Raw genomic sequence first — 15555 nt, 5'->3', positions numbered from 1 at the left:
CACTGGACATCATGGATCCAATTCCCTCATGTAGCGAGAAATGATCACCTAGCCAGGAGAAATTAGAGAACAGGGCTGAAATCAGAACTCAGATCCCCAAGCTTTCAGTTTGGGCAGCTTGCTTTGACCTCACCCTGAAGAAGTAACCTGAAATCAAAAGCCCCACAGCAAAAACTGTGATACAAAGACTCAGGGTCAAGATCATTCCCCACCTCACCAGAAACCTACTGGTGCCCCCAGGCCACTCACACACACACCCCTCTTCCATCTCCACCCAGGGGCATAGAGCATGTGATAGCATTCAGCTGGCTCTGGGGCCAAGAGACCCAGAACTAGGGGAAAAACATCTGGTTGCTTAAAGCTGCCTTTCTGTCAGTTTCTAGGCAGTTTGAGAAGCGAGTAAGAAATAGCCATCCAAAAGTTAGATCGTTTGACTTATGCTGGCCTCCCATCAGGGAAAAGAGTTAAAATTAACAAAATAAATAAGGTCCATATCACTGCACCACTATCCACTGCTCTCCAACTCTTTCCTGGACTACTCCACAAATACGTCTGTCTATACCTACCTTGCTCCTTGCTTCCTTCTACCCAACCCATGCCCAGCTCCACAAAACTGAGTAATGACAAAGCAGCAATCAGATCATGTCATCTCTTCCACTGTTTTCAGAACAGAATCCAGACTTCCTAAGCTGGCCTCCAAAGGCCTCCTGATTTTTTGAGCCCCTTTCCCCTATTCACGCAGGCCTTCTGTTCCTTGGAGAACTCTAAATTCATTACTACCTGCATGTTTCCCCAGGCTAGAATACTCATCACCAGCTCCTTATCAAGCCCATCTTGGCTCACTCTCCAAGCCATTTCCAACAACATGACTGCCCGCCCCACACTGACCCCAACATTTCTCTACTAGATTGCCTTACTGTCTCTTTCACAGCCCTTAGCACTATTTGAACTACCACGTGATACTAGAGATGGCTACAAACTGAAATTCCTTCCTTTAAAAGATGGAGCCCATGTCCCCTTCCCTTGATTCTCAAAAGGATCTAGGACTACCACTTCAACTGACAGAATAAGGCAAAAGTGTTATCATAATAATGTCCTAGGGTCTTAGAATACTGACAGTATCTACTTGCCCCCTCTTGGAATGTCCTCTGTGAGAACTAAGCTACTATATCAGGAAAGCTAGTTGAAGACATTGTAGTTCCACCTGATTTCAGTTTTCCAGCCAAGGCCCTCCAGACCATGTCACCACCACATGAACAGAATCAGAGCCAAGCCCTGTCCAAATCCTGCCCAAGAGATTAGTGAGTAAAATGGTTGCTTCCTATGCTACTAGGTTTTGGGGTGATTTGTTGTTAGGCAGCAACAACAAATTTTTTATTTCACTGTTTCCCCAGTGGAATGAAACCAGGAAAGCAGGATAGTTTCTGTCTTGCTTCCAGCATAAGTCAAACAATCTCTTTCTTAAATATGCTGCTCAAAAAAAGGACTTTAGAATACGATGTTCAAAATGGTGGCAGCCAAATTTGCTTCTTTCACACAAAGGTCAAGCTCAAGCTGTGGTAGCTCTCTAGAAAAGCCTGGGAGCACTTGTAATACTGAGACAGTCCCCTTAGATAGGTCTACTTCCCTTCAACTGAGCTGGGTGACACTTTGACTCTGACTTCTATCCTACCTAGCCTAACCCTCAGGGCCAGAAGGGAAGGTCTCAGCATCACCCAGCCTAACCAAGTTCAGGATGTCAGAATCTCAACATTGCTCTCAAGCGGTGAGCCACGAATGTTTGCACACTGCTTAGGTACTCATGACCTTCTTCAACAGCTCATCTTACCCTGGATTTTTCAGAAGTCTAAGGCATAATGCCCCAGGTATAAGGAAAAGAGTCCTGCTGCCTTGACCAAGCTCAGGGGGATGGCTTCCTCAAATTGGTCCAATCTGTGTGGAAGAAGCCAATCCTATTGAATGAAATCTCTCTCAACAACTGCAGTCTTCATCTCTGGTGTGATGTATCAGTTTTAATTTTTGTGGGAAAGAATCCTGAAGGGTCTTCTAGCTCAACCACCTTCATTTATAGGAAAATGGAAAGGAAGTCCAAAAGATTCAGAAGGTTGACCAAGGTGTCCCAGTCAGTGAACCAAAGAGTAGGGTATAAAGGATTAGTCTCCAGATTCCCTGTCTAGGATTGTTTTTTTTTCCCCCCCAGACCAAAAACTGTGCCAGGAGGACGAGTTGAGCCGTTTTGGAAGAGTCTTTCCAGCGTCATTGTCCTCTGTTCCATTCCTCAAACAGCAGGACCACAGCCTCTATCCAAGGTCTTTCCACTCCATAACTAACATCTGCCTTAGACACTCCCACACCTACGGGCATTGCAGATGGAAAGGGCCTTAGGGACTTAGATTAATGATGCTATACCCATTGCACAGATGGGAGGAGTGGAGATAAAGAAGCCTAATACAGTTCAGTTTCCTTGGCAAGCTAATTCCTAGGTTCTGAGAGAGCTTTCTACCACTGCTGGAGAGCCTAAAGGCCACTGTACTCAAGGTATCCAGTCTTCCCCCTTGGGACCTTAGGCCTTAAAGTCTTCTCATGGTTTACTCATAAAGATCCTCCTTGGCTTGTGAGCTGGACAGAATGCTGTTTCTCCTTTGAATGATGAAACTTAAGAAGTCCTAAGCCCAAAGGCCTTGTGCTGGAAGAAAGTTTGGATCAAGGATGGCAAAAGTCTCTAGTGACCCTTTAAGTGCCACTGAACAGCAGTTGAGAGAGGGCCGGTATGGCTAGATCTTCTAGTTTTCTGTAACCATAATAGCATTTTTTCTATAATTCATAGTACCCTGCTTTCATCCATTTAGAAGTATATAATGCAGTGGGATAGTTTTGTAAATCCCTAGGCTTCTAGATAACTTCCATGATTTTTAAAATAGATGATTATTTTAAAGTGTTCTTAAATGTAAATTAGCCAAAACTTGTCAGGCTAAACTGGGCCTGAGCAGGTCAATGGGGAATGCCCCTTTGTGACTTCTACCTTTCAGAATGTAAAGCCCCATCTCGCTGCCCCAACAGCAATGTGTCTTGTTTACCACTGAATTCTCAGACCCCTAACAGATACTCAAAAATTTCAAATGAACAAGGTAAAGAGAACTTTGTCAACTTACAGCTGCAGGATCCTATGGCAAATTACCATCCAAATGGTTAGAATATGACCACTCAAGGAATTCAGTACCTATGATGGTTGAATCATTTAGGGGCACTGTTGAAAGTTATTACTTCACCACAGCCAAAATCCAGATACACTCTATAACTCCCACCTAACACTTATAATGAAGTAGGCCTACTCAGATGTTATATTTCAAGAAAACTGGCATTTCCCACCTACCCTAAGCTTTGATTCCCTGTACACATAACCCTGGTTCTTCAACCATTCCTTCCTCATAGGTGCCTGAGTTTCAGTGAGCCACCTATCTGTGTTGCAGATTTCCTGTCTCCTTCCCACATTCCCTGGAGGCAGTCTCTCTCTCACACACTATGCCCAAACCCCACTCCTATAATGGGCTCCAAAACAAGGCTATTCTCTCCACACCAACTGGTCTCTCTCATATCCATACAAAAGAACAGAGATCTCTGTTCTCCTAAACAAACCCGAAGCTGTAGAAAGACTCCAAAGTTGTAGTGGCAGAATTTTACTGCAAAGCACCTGAGCTTATCTTTCACTGTTACATTCTCCCACTAGAGCATTCTCAAACATCACGACTACGACTGCTCACTGTTGGATCAAGGCCCCCAGAGTCCTTAAATTCCCCTCCACTATAATCCAAGGTCAGAAGAACTGGTTCTAAGATGTGACATGGGCTGCCTTCCTATGCATGCTCAGATCCGAACTGCAATGATCAAGGGTAAGAGGGCCCAGGACAACAGAGCAAGGCTGGTCTAAGAACTGGGTCAAATTCAAAGCCTCAAAAAAGAAAAACAGCACTCTTACCATTACCACTTCTACTACATGCCAGGCTCCCATCAAACACTTCTATATCTTTACCTACCTCACCTTCAACAGTGATCCTGGTTGGTGGGAACTCTAGACATAGCCTCGCTTACTGCACCCAAAAGTTAGCAACCTGTCAAGGGCACTAGGTTAGAAGTGGCAGGGCCAACTCGAACTACGATGGACTCCAAAGTCCATGCTCAACGATTCCATTTTACTTCTTCCTCCAGAGGTGGAATGAAAACTGAACTGCAGTAGATGTGATTTTAAGTCGCAGCCTTGCTTTGAATTGACTGTGAGCTTCAGAAACTCCTATTTTCTTTCTGGGCCCAAAATACCCTAACCTATAAACGAAGAGTTTTACATTCAATGATCTCTGTGGCCTCTTACAGTTCTAAATACTCCCACCTCTCTCAAAGGAAGAAAAGGAAAAGCAAGTCCCTGAGGGTATACCAATGGGGACAGGGCTAACAACTAGGAATTGAGCTGTGTAAGCCTAACCAGCCCACCACTACAGGATCTCATTCCAGCAGCCTATCTGGGGGCATATGCAAACTCATTGTCCTCAATGTGGGTGTAAATAGAAGTGGATGCAGCCAAAGAGAGGTAGCTTTTATGGGAAGAAAACCTTGTGCACATGGCTATCTGTCCTTATAAAAGTCCAGAGGCAAACTGCAGAGAACGGCTGCTGAGCGATTGCCTGGCATGTGGGCCTAGGAAGTCCTCCACCATGGGGCCGCCCCTGGTGGTAGGGTACAATTTGCCACGCAGAAGCCTGCCTCTAGCCACTACACTTCCAGGATCACCTCTTCCTTCTATCCAGCCAGCAGCAGCAGGAGTAAGCATGTGAGGTGCTCTGTTAGGACAGTCCATCCACAATGGTGCTTCTTCAAGCAACTGAGATGCATTCCAGATAATGCAGCCTTCTTGAAAGTCAGAGATATCCCATTAACCCCAGCCACTCCTCACCCCTAAAAGGGGACAGCTAATTTACATTTTAGTAATGACTTACGAAGTCTGCATCCTTTTATAACCTGGGAACTTTGCCCCAAACGATCAGAAGAGAAATCCGGAACCATCTAAGAGGTTCTGCCTTGCAGATGGAGTTATCTTTCAAAAGAAAAAACATTTGACCATGCCACTCTGGCACTTAAAATTTCCAATGGCTTTCCAACTGCCTTCCAGCTAAGACTGGACTTCAGCATTCACTACAAGGCTTGAATGCATACCTTCCAGTCAGGTCCACTACCACTACAGGGAACTGTTCCCTGAACCACACTGTCTTTTCTCTTCTTGACCCATAATGAACAGATCAAGCAGGGCTTTTCTCAGTAACTCCTACTCAGCCTTCCCATTCAAGCCTAACCACTGCTTCCTCCAAGGAGATTCCTTTGACCTAGATTGAATTTAGTGTCCCTGCTGTACTCCCCCTCCAATATCATTCTTTCCTTTCCCTATGCTTTTCACCTTCTTACTCACAAACAGAGTCCAAAATGTACTGAATGTCACTAAAAGTATGAGATTCATCAATTTATTCACTAACTAAATATTCCCCTGAGCTGCCTACCTCATTGGGCCAGGAATTGCTGTAAGTGCTAGGGACACAGTAGAGGTCAAATATCAAATTTATCTTGACCCACTCGAGATAAGAACTAAGAAAGAAGAAGCAGGGTAAGAGGAATGGAGAGGGAGTCCAAGGTTGGGCCTTGTTAGTCTATATAGGGTGGTCTGGGAAGGACTCTCCACTACAGTGATCTGTGGGAAGAGCACTCCAGAACAAAAGGCCTGAAGCAGAAGAGCACAGGACAAGTTTCAGGAAAAGGATGGTGAAAAGGAGTGAAGTAAGGAGCAGACAATGAAGGATGGGGGAGGTGGGGAGGGAGGACCAACTCAGGTGTATTCTTGGAGAATACTCTAAAGTCTCCAGTCTCTACTATGAGAAGCCAGCAGAGAATTTTGAGCAGGAGTGACAGGAGACCAGAGACTGCCACATTTCTCCTGGTGAGTGATAATGTGTGGTCCAGACTAGCAACAAAGAAGACAGTAAGAAATGTTTAGGTTGGATGCAATTTGTATGAGTCAAAAGGATGTACTAGCAAATTAGATGTGAAGTAACAAAGAAACAGACGTGGCAGTATGACCCCAAGGTCCTTACTCTGAGCAACTAGGACAGAGTTGCTTAACCACTTTCTTCATGTGTTTAATGGGTATAAAAGAGCACCTGCCAAGACAAGCTGCGCTAGAACAGGTGAAATGCTCAGTGAATGGTAATTAGTATATCACTATTACTTGTCTCGGGGTTATCAAGACCTAAATAAATTATTGTGTGAGAAAGGCAGAGCAAAAACCATACAGAGCGCCCAGGCAGACCATCCATCCTGATGGCTCCTAGCTACTCTGGAACTTTCAATCCTCTGAGAAGCTTGCAACTTCACTCCAAAGCAAAGAGAAAAGAATGGCTGTTCAAATTCCTGGAATGAATGTATAAGGGTAAGGTGATCACATACAACTGGAGGATTATTACCAAGAGCTCTATAAACCAAGACCTCTGATGCAAGGTCGTTTGAGTTTATTAATATCTCAAACTTGACAGAGAAGTCCCTCAACATATACCAGAGTTTTATCTGGCCAGCTTTACAAAATCCATCAGTAGATCCACACTTCACAAATAGCCCATAATGAAATTTCAGTTAACTCTTGATTATCAACCTCCATTTAGGAGAGGCACAGATAAGCCCTCAGAACAGGTGATTACCTCAATTTACATATTGGCTTTGGAATGCATCTTGTGGAATACAAACGAATTACATTTGTATGGGACATTTTAATTCATAAATTGTGCTACCCCATACTCAATATCAACTTGATCCTCAGAAAGACCTCTGATCAAAGATTAGCCCCATTCTGTAAGGAAAACAGAGACTAGGCAACCTATGTAAGGTTACATAGCGCATAAGAGCAGAAGTCCTCCGAACATGCTCTGATTTGAATTCTATAAATTTCTCCCTTCACAGAACTGTGCTGTTTCTCAAGTTTTTCATCTGTCTGACATTCCTTTTCTTGAACTCCAGGCAAGGTAAGGTCATATCTTCTGGTCACACCCTGACTGCATTCTGGACAAGCCATGATAGAAAACCTGGCTAAGGTACCTGTGGGACTGTGAGCCCTCATCCCAACACCTTAATTACCCCCTCTGAGCTTGTCTTGGATTTTGCAAATAGGGGCACTCCCTTCTGCCAAGCTCTCCATTTTAAAGAGATTTTTGTGGTTTCAGGCGTGCTCTTCTTCCCGGAGAACAGAATGGGTGCTGAGTAATAATAAGATGCTTACTCCAACTTAGGTCCCATTGCAGAGGGGTGGATCAGCAAAGAGAACGCCACCTCCCCTCCTTTAGAGTAAGAGGGTTCATGACTATCCCCTCCCTTAAAGAGTCAGAAATACCTTCCCTTCCCTTCCCTGCCACAGTGAAATTCTAACTCCATGCCTAGAAGGAGAAGGGCAAGGTGGCCCAGGGCTCCAGGTAAAGGCTGTGATCCCCTCCCTGCAGAGTGTGTCCTGTGTGCTCTGGGAAAGGAGAAAGTAAGGGGGTAGGGGTAGCTTAAGGCTCACTTACTAAGGCTAAACTAGCAGTTCTTTTTGAAACAGAAGTGCAAAGAATTGGGCAAGCACTAACAAAATAACCTCTCAAAGTTAAAAACAAAGGAATGATCACATCATTATCAGCCCCTATAAAATACTACTTAATATCACCTAAAATTGTCAAATTTCCTAAATTGTCACCAATGTCTTTTCATAGTCCCATTTCTTCAAATCAGGATTCACAACAATGCATTAATGACTGAACCTTTTCATCTATATCAATTCCCAGCTTTAAAAATGTAATTTAATTAGGTCTGGGGTTGTGGCTCAGCAGTAGAGTGCTCCTCTCACACGCACAAGACCCTGGGTTCGATCATCAGCACCACGTAAAAATAAGTAAGTGAAATAAAGGTATTATGTCCAACTACAACTAAAAACTAAATATTAAAAAATGCAATTTAATGATTAAAAAAATAATTTTTCCTAGAGTTCTCACATTTAGAGACTGGATAACTGCTACCTCACAATTAATTTGTTCTTCTATCCCTATTTTCCCTATAAACTGGCAGTTAGACCTATGGTTCTATTAGAGCTGGATATAACTTTTATTTGATGGGGGAAAATTTTCATATGTGGTACTATGTACTTTTGATTATCACACTGTTAAGGCACACACTGTTTGGCTGTTCCATTATGAACCCGCAATCCATTAACTTAGGTTCCTGAAGCCAAAAGTTTCCCTAGGGTGCTCAAAGACCTAGGAATTTTAATCACAATGGCACTTGGGTGGTGGTGGTCGGGGTGTGGCTTTGATCAAAAAAAAAAAAAAAAGAGAGAGAGAGAGAGAAAAACAATTAAAAAAAAACTTGAAGACATTTATATCAAAACCAATCCCCTCATTTTTTTTTTTTTTTTTTTTTTAAATATATTTATTTTATAGTTATCGGCAGACACAACATCTTTGTTTTGCATGTGGTGCTGAGGATCGAACCCGGGCCACACGCATGCCAGGCGAGCGCACTACCGCTTGAGCCACATCCCCAGCCCCCAATCCCCTCATTTTGCAGATGAAGAAACAAAGGCAGAGAAATCATGGGATGTGCTGGCATCCACCATGCTGGTGAGGAGCATGATCAGAACTGGAATTGACACTAATAATGCTCATCATTTATTAACAAAAAAGTTAACATAGCAATAACTAAATAGGCAGTATCGTTGCTTGCTCTGTGCCAGGTACTCCACTAAGGGATTTATAAACACCACTTTTAATTCTCACAATACTCTGAAATGGCTCGAGATACTCATTATTTTCATTGTGAGGACTGAGGCAACGGGGGTTCCTCTGAATAATTCATCCAAGTTAGAAGAGAATTAGGACTCAAAGTGCAGACTATATGATTCTAGGGCAGGAACTTGAAATTTCTTCTATCCAGGCTTCTTCCTGTACTTGGGAAAAGAGGAGCCAGGGTCTGCAATAGCCCTGACATTGTGGGGTTATTATAGTGATGCCCCAGATCTATAACAATGCCAATTAGTACAGCTGAGGAATCCAGTGAAGGGTCCATTCCCAGAAAAGAAAGTGAAGGGACAGTACAAGTTTATCTGGGCCAGCTCAGTGTGGTGGAGGATCCCTAGGGTACCATGGATCAACAGGATACTTTTTTTTTATTTTGTGAAATCAGCTGCACTTCAAAGGAAACAAACATACACAAAATGATGTCCAGGGAATAAATGCTTAAGTCTCTGTCCCTGTCCCCAACTCCAGCTCTAGTTAAGCATTCTTATTATACCAAGTTAAAGGTACCGTACACAACAAACCCACCAATTACCCCTGCTGGGTAGGAGAAGGTTCGAACTTACATGCGCGCCAGCCATAGCACATGCAGTCCAATTAGGTTGGCCTTTCTCCACATCCCTGGAGCACATGTGTACCCACCCCCCATAGTCTTCACAAAAGTGAAAATAAAAATGTTAACACTTCTTTTTTTAAAAAACTCACTAATACTCACTATACTCTAAAGCAGAAATTGCCAATTCTTTGCTTCTCCAACCCTTAAGATTACCCATACATACTGTGTCTGTGGAGAAGCAAAAGTCAATTTTTAAGGAGAACCCACTTATTTCAGGGGCACTGATGCCACACACACACACCCACACAAAGGCTTCCTTTCTCTAACACCCTCATTTTACAGATGAAACTCAGAGAAAAGCCCCAAGAAGTCCCAGTCTCTCAGGCATCCCAACAGCTACCTTATGCTGGGTATTGGGCTAAATAACTTAAATGTATCATCACAGGGAATGTTCACAATGGTTCCCATAAGGCAAATACATCATAAATTAATTTCTATTACATAAATGGGAAAGGTGAGACACAGCTAACAAGTGGCAGAGCTAGCATTTGAGCCCAGGGAGTTGACTCCAGTGACTTTGCTATATACCATTTCTTCTTTTATCTTAGAGATCCTTAGAAGGGTTATGGTTAGAATAAGGCAAAAAAAAAAAAAAAACCTCTGTAGAAGGGAGTCCAAAAAGCCAAAAAGCAAATCACAAGAATTAAAAACTACAAACCTAGGGCTTGGAAGCTTAAACCAGAATAGAGAACCCCACAAGAAAGGAGAGAGATCATAAAACATATTTTATTACTAGTTACTGCTTGTGTCCCTTAAAGAACTAAAACACCAACATCTGAGCCAAAAGGAGAGCTAAAAATAGGCATTTGCAGCAAGCCTTGGAAAGCTTTTAGCTTGCTTATGAGGCATTCATTTCTGTAGACTCCCAAAAAACATATGTATCACAGAACACAAAAATTCCCAAGACCACACAGTCACTCCACTGGTGTCACATTAAACTTGTCCAGGCTGCAAATAAAACCAGAGCTGGAAAGGGCCTTAGACATCTATGTTGGCTGCAGAGAAAAGGCCACCACCACCTAATCTCACCAAACAGAACCCAATCACATAATTTTCTCTCAAAAAGCATCAGAGTCCTAATGACAGGCTTAAACAGAGAAGTTAGTGGATAAATTCAGTTACTCTGTCAAAGACTACTCCAAAGATTCTAAACCAATGAGTAGACACTCTCTTGCCTTAAGATTCCAGAAAAACAAGAACAGAGCAAATCTTATCCAACTCAGAACTTTGCTTTGGGCAGTTTAAAGCAAGTCAGCTTATTCGTTTAGAAGGAAAGGCGAGATGCCAGCCAAACTGTCTTCTTCCCACGATCAATAACCCCGGTGATGCAAGCTCTCAAGGGCCGCTGGACTTTCACAAAATGCCAGCTCAGGCACCCAATACCACCTGATGTCATGGCTGATTTAAAACCCACAAGGCAGGTTCACCATTAGTTAAGTAGCAGCAGACAGGATGAGTAGCCCCAGTTAAACTTCTGAGTGCTCTCTCCTCGTGATGATTATACCTCTGAGTTTAAAGAGGAGGACAGGATAAAGAATGTCTTAAAGTTGTTTTCCCTTACTCTGTGGGTGGATAGGAGGGATGTGAAAGAAAATGGAGGTTCCAGCATTGCTCTTTGCATAAAGAGGATTCTGGAAGGGAAAGGAAGGGAGGCAAAAGGAAAAAAACACGATTTGAAGTACTGCTGGTAAAACCCAAATCCTCCTCTAAATGAAGCAACCTTTGGTGGAGGGGGCGGGGGTGTAAAGACAGAAAGAAAAAGGAATAAAAAGGTAACACGCTGTTTTCATGATTGACTGATCTGGTTTCCCTGGGACAGAGAGTGAGTCTCCTCTCTAAAATACGAAGGCATTAGGCTCCCCCTACAATTTTACCCATTCTGACGGTTCAAACCAGTCAGCCTCAACAGCGACTGAAGTAAGGGAGGAGTTCTGGAAAAGCTCTCGGGCTACTGGCAGAGGCCATCATTCTAACCCAGCCAGTTTTAACACTGGACCATTTCAAAAGGACAAAAACCGAAGAATCGAGACCCATGGTGCCCCAAAGCACTGGCAAGGGGAGGACGGAGGGCGCGCCCCCCAAACTGGCCACCGATCTGTTCTCCGCAAAGGGAGGCCAAGAGCAGTCTCCATATTCTGCACCGCCTCCCTCCCCACGCTGACACGGCTCTGCTGGGATTTCCTACACCCTCTCCTCCCCCGAAAGGGACGGGTCCAAACCGACCAAAAAACGCAGGGGGAGGAGGGCTCGGGAGGCGCCGGTCGGCAGTCACATGCAGCTCCCCGCGCGGGGAGGCACCACGTTTTCCCGGCAGCGGAGGAATGCCGCGAAGGGGGCGCACTCACACCGCGAACACGCACACCCGGCCGCCGCCGTGCGCCCCGACCGCCGCGACCCGCACCGAACGCCGAGGCCCAGCGGCCGCGAGCAGCCCGCCGGCCGCCGGCGCGGCGCATGGCGCCCAACTGTCACCCGCCAGCCCAGCCGGCCACTCCCTCCCCCGCCGCACACGCCCCTCGTGTCGCCGCACGCCCCTCACCCGCCTCACATTTTCCGCCAGCCCCCTAACCGGCTCCCCCCGGCACACTCGCCGTCGGTCTCCCTCTCAAGGCGGAAGACGCCAGGATCAGGGAGGGAAACCACCAAATTCAATGACACGCTGGGTTTCCTTTTCTCCCCTCTCCCCGTAACTGACCCCCAACGCGTATCCAAATTGGGGACCCTGCCGCCTATCACCTCCTGAGGACAAAACTTGATAACTTTAAACCCCGAATCCGTGCGGTCGGCGGCAACTCCTCGCCGGCGCTGGGCTGCCCATGACATATGCTCATTAAACATTTACAACATGGGGACGCTCGCAAGGCTACCAAAACCGGGAGCGTGGGGCGCGGTGGCAGAGGGGCCTTCCTGAAAGGTTAAGCCGACCCCAGCTCTGCTCTCCCTACCCAGGCCAGCGCCCACCCTCTCCTGGCGAGGTAGGCCCGAACCACGCCGTTGCCCACTAACCGCTGCGGCCCAGGCGGTGGCAGTGGCTTCTCGGAGGCCTGGCCCTCCGGCAGGGGCAGGGTCCCCAGAGTGCGCTGGGGGAAGGCACGGCGACCCCAACGGGCCAGGAGACAATTTTAAAAACACCAGAGTCACCACGATCAGTGGCCGACCCCCCGGGTCCCGGAGGCCGCTGGGGGAGGGGACGCCTAGTCCCCGGAAGAGGCCCCCGGACGCCAACTGGGAGACCCACCTGGAGGGGACTGTCCGTTCACGGTGGCCAGGACCGGCGGCAGCGCGTTCTTAGTCCACGGGTTCACCTTGGGCGGGGGGGCTTCCACGAAGTCTCGGCGCCCGGCGCCCGCCGCTCCGACAGCTCCTCCGCCAGCGCCCGGCTCGCCGCCGCCCTCCTCTCCGTCGCTGACGGCCGGGCCCTCGGCGCCGGGCAGCTGCGGTGGCCGCGGGCTCTCGCGCTCCGGCGGCCCGGCGGCCTCCTTGTGTGGCTTGGCGCAGGGCGGACGAGGTCTCCGGGCGCCGCCGTCCGGCTCCCCCCCTCCGACGTCGTTTGCCCCGGGCTCGCCCTTGCCTTCGGGCGCCGGCGGCAGCTTCTTCCTCACCAGCCCCCCGTGCTCTTCGGCCTGCAAGAGCGGGGCGCCCCCCGGCAGCAGCGGCTCCACCTGAGTGGCCATCTGCGCGCCCGCCCCCCCGGAGAAGCCGGGCGCGCCCGAGGTTGCCTCCCCCGCCTCGAACTTGGCTCGCAGAGCGCCCGCGACGCCTTCCTCCCGGGCGCTGGGCACCAGTCCCCACGGAGGAGAATCGGGATTCACGCTAGGCGCGGCTCCCTTCCCGGTCGGATGCAGCCGCCGTAGATCCGAGGCCCAGTGGCGGGGCGGGGGGGGGAGGAAGGCCCCCCACTCTGCGGTCCAGGCCTCCTCGGCGCGCGTCCCCCCCCGCCCGTTCCTCGCAGGGCGCCCCCACCCCGAGCCTGGCAGGCCTCTAGTTCCGTCCCTCCCTCCCCCCCGCCCCCGGGGCGGCCCGGGCTTCCCGGCTCGGGGGCTGCAGCAATATGGACGGACGGGGGAGAGGCGCGGTGAGCGGAGCAGACCACGCGATCCGCGGCAGGCGGCGGGCGGGCGCGCGCCTCGCGACGCGGAGAGCGAGGGGAGGGGACGGCGCAGCGGGGGCGCGCCCGCCGGGCCGGCCCTTGGCGACGGGCGGCGGGAGCGCGCGCGCAAGGCCCCGTGGCCCCGCCCCCTCTCCCCGCCCCTCGCCTCCGATTCCTCCGAGCACCGCCCGGGCTGGGGGTGGGGGTGCCCAGACCTGACGGGGGCGAGCACGTGCCTGATGCAATTCGGGAGGGGGCGGGGTGGCGAGAGGGACTGGAGAGAAGGGGGGGTGAAGAGGGGGAGGTGTCTTAAAGGGCCAGCGCTGGAGAGCTGCTGCAGGTGGAGCACATGGGGACGCGCCACGCGGCTGGCCCGGCCTGCTCGTGCTCTTTAGTTTGAATGCTGGATCCGCGGTAAGGACCCTTGGATATCAGTCCTGACTTCGAACATACAGAAGAAGGGACCTCATCAAGACCTGAAGAAACGACAACGCCGTCCCCTGTCCGGTGCCCTGCAGACCTGGTCCCCTCCAGGCCCCGCCCGGGTGACCTTGGGCGAGCCGCCCTCACCTCCGCTGGCTCTGCTCTTCTCCTCCCAGCCGGACGGGCCACGACTTTGTCCCGAGAGGGGTTCGACTCCGGGCCTCGAAGACCAGCCCTTAACCTTTCAGGGCAGTGGGTGTCTATGAAGTAGGCATGAGTTACCAATGCCCCCCACCTGGTCAGACCCCGGGAACCGAGTATTTATAGGCAGGAAATGTCTTTTCTTTCAAAAGGTTTTTGTGTTTTCTAAAGAATTGCTTTGAGTAGAGTTGAACCAATGCTCCAGAGATCTGAATTTTATCCTGGCCTTGACCCCTACCAACTCCGCAACTCTACTGTCACTTCCATCTCCGTGGGCCTCAACTTCCCCACTGTAAAATGAAGGCGCGATGTGTGACAGCGGTTTCAAATTTCAGTGTACATTCAATTCAATAAATATTTACTGTCCTCCTACTGTAGGGGCCTGCAGAGTTCTAGGAAACGGGGTTTGTCAATAAACAAGGCTAACAAGCCCATATCCTCTTGGAATTTACATTCTAAAGTGGGGAAAGAGAAAATAAACATTAAGTGACAAACAAATGCTTGTTCAGTATGAGAACAGTAATTACTGCTGTGATAAGTGAAACTAGACTGGCCACTTTACTTAGGGTGATATCCTTGAATTCAGATCCCAAAGTATCCTTAGGAATTAGGTGTGGCCTGGGCTTGGACCCAGAAATCTAGAGTCTAACAAGACCCCTTAGCGCTTATACACATCAGGTGGGCCCCGGGGCAGATTTGGCTTCTGACTGGCAGTGATCCACCTGCCCCAGACTTAACAGCCTGGAATGTTGGCCATCTCCAAAACAAGGATTAGACACACCACCTGCTGGATATAGGGGAAGGCTTAGTGAAAAGGCTCTTGAAACTGCCCCAGCCAGCAAGGCTGGGCTCTGAATCAGGAGTTTTAAGTACTGGTGAGAACAGCCTGGCAATCTGAAACTTATTCCAACTTCTCAGTCTCCTCCAACTCTCCACACTCCCTGAGCCCCCGTCTCCGGAAGGAAAAATGGGGGTGAATAATGCCTTAACTCTCTGGACTTCGGTGAAGGATCAAGTGAGACAATGTTAGACAAAGTGCTGTGTTAATGATATACACTTAGACCAGTGCTTCTAAAGGTGTATCAAGGGCCCCGGGCACATGCCTATAATCCTAAAGACTAGAGAGGCTGAGGCAAGAGAATCCCAAGTTGGAGGCCAGTCTGGACAATTTAGCCCAGATCCTGTCTCAAAATTTAAGCCCTGGGTTCAATTCCAAGGACTGTAAGTAAATAAATTTAATTAAAAGTGCTGGATGTATTGCTCAGTGGTAGAATTCTTGCCCAGCATGCAAGAGGTCCTGGGTTCAATCCACAGCACCAAAAAGAAGTTTTAAAAAGTGGTATGGAGGAAGGCAACAAATAAAGGTATGCCAATGA

The 15555-nt window shown here is 48.3% G+C and overlaps 1 protein-coding gene across 3 annotated transcripts in view; it reads right to left on the bottom strand.

Annotated features, from left to right (window-relative positions):
- Positions 1-15555, bottom strand: part of Larp1 (La ribonucleoprotein 1, translational regulator) — an 85444-nt gene that overhangs the window by 38985 nt on the left and 30904 nt on the right. Inside the window, exon 1 of one of the 3 annotated variants that reach the window (XM_078051454.1) lies at positions 12704-13620. The exons of 1 other annotated variant lie outside the window; for it this stretch is intronic. In XM_078051454.1, the coding sequence (XP_077907580.1) occupies positions 12704-13139 (436 nt within the window). In that variant the 5' untranslated portion in view covers positions 13140-13620. Of the gene's footprint in view, positions 1-12703; positions 13621-15555 lie in introns of those variants that run through there. One more of the 3 variants, XM_078051448.1, reaches the window with a different exon arrangement.

This window comes from Ictidomys tridecemlineatus, chromosome 1, assembly GCF_052094955.1.
Source record: "Ictidomys tridecemlineatus isolate mIctTri1 chromosome 1, mIctTri1.hap1, whole genome shotgun sequence".
Classification (NCBI taxonomy): Eukaryota; Metazoa; Chordata; class Mammalia; order Rodentia; family Sciuridae; genus Ictidomys; species Ictidomys tridecemlineatus.
This window is presented reverse-complemented; position numbering and strand designations above follow the sequence as displayed.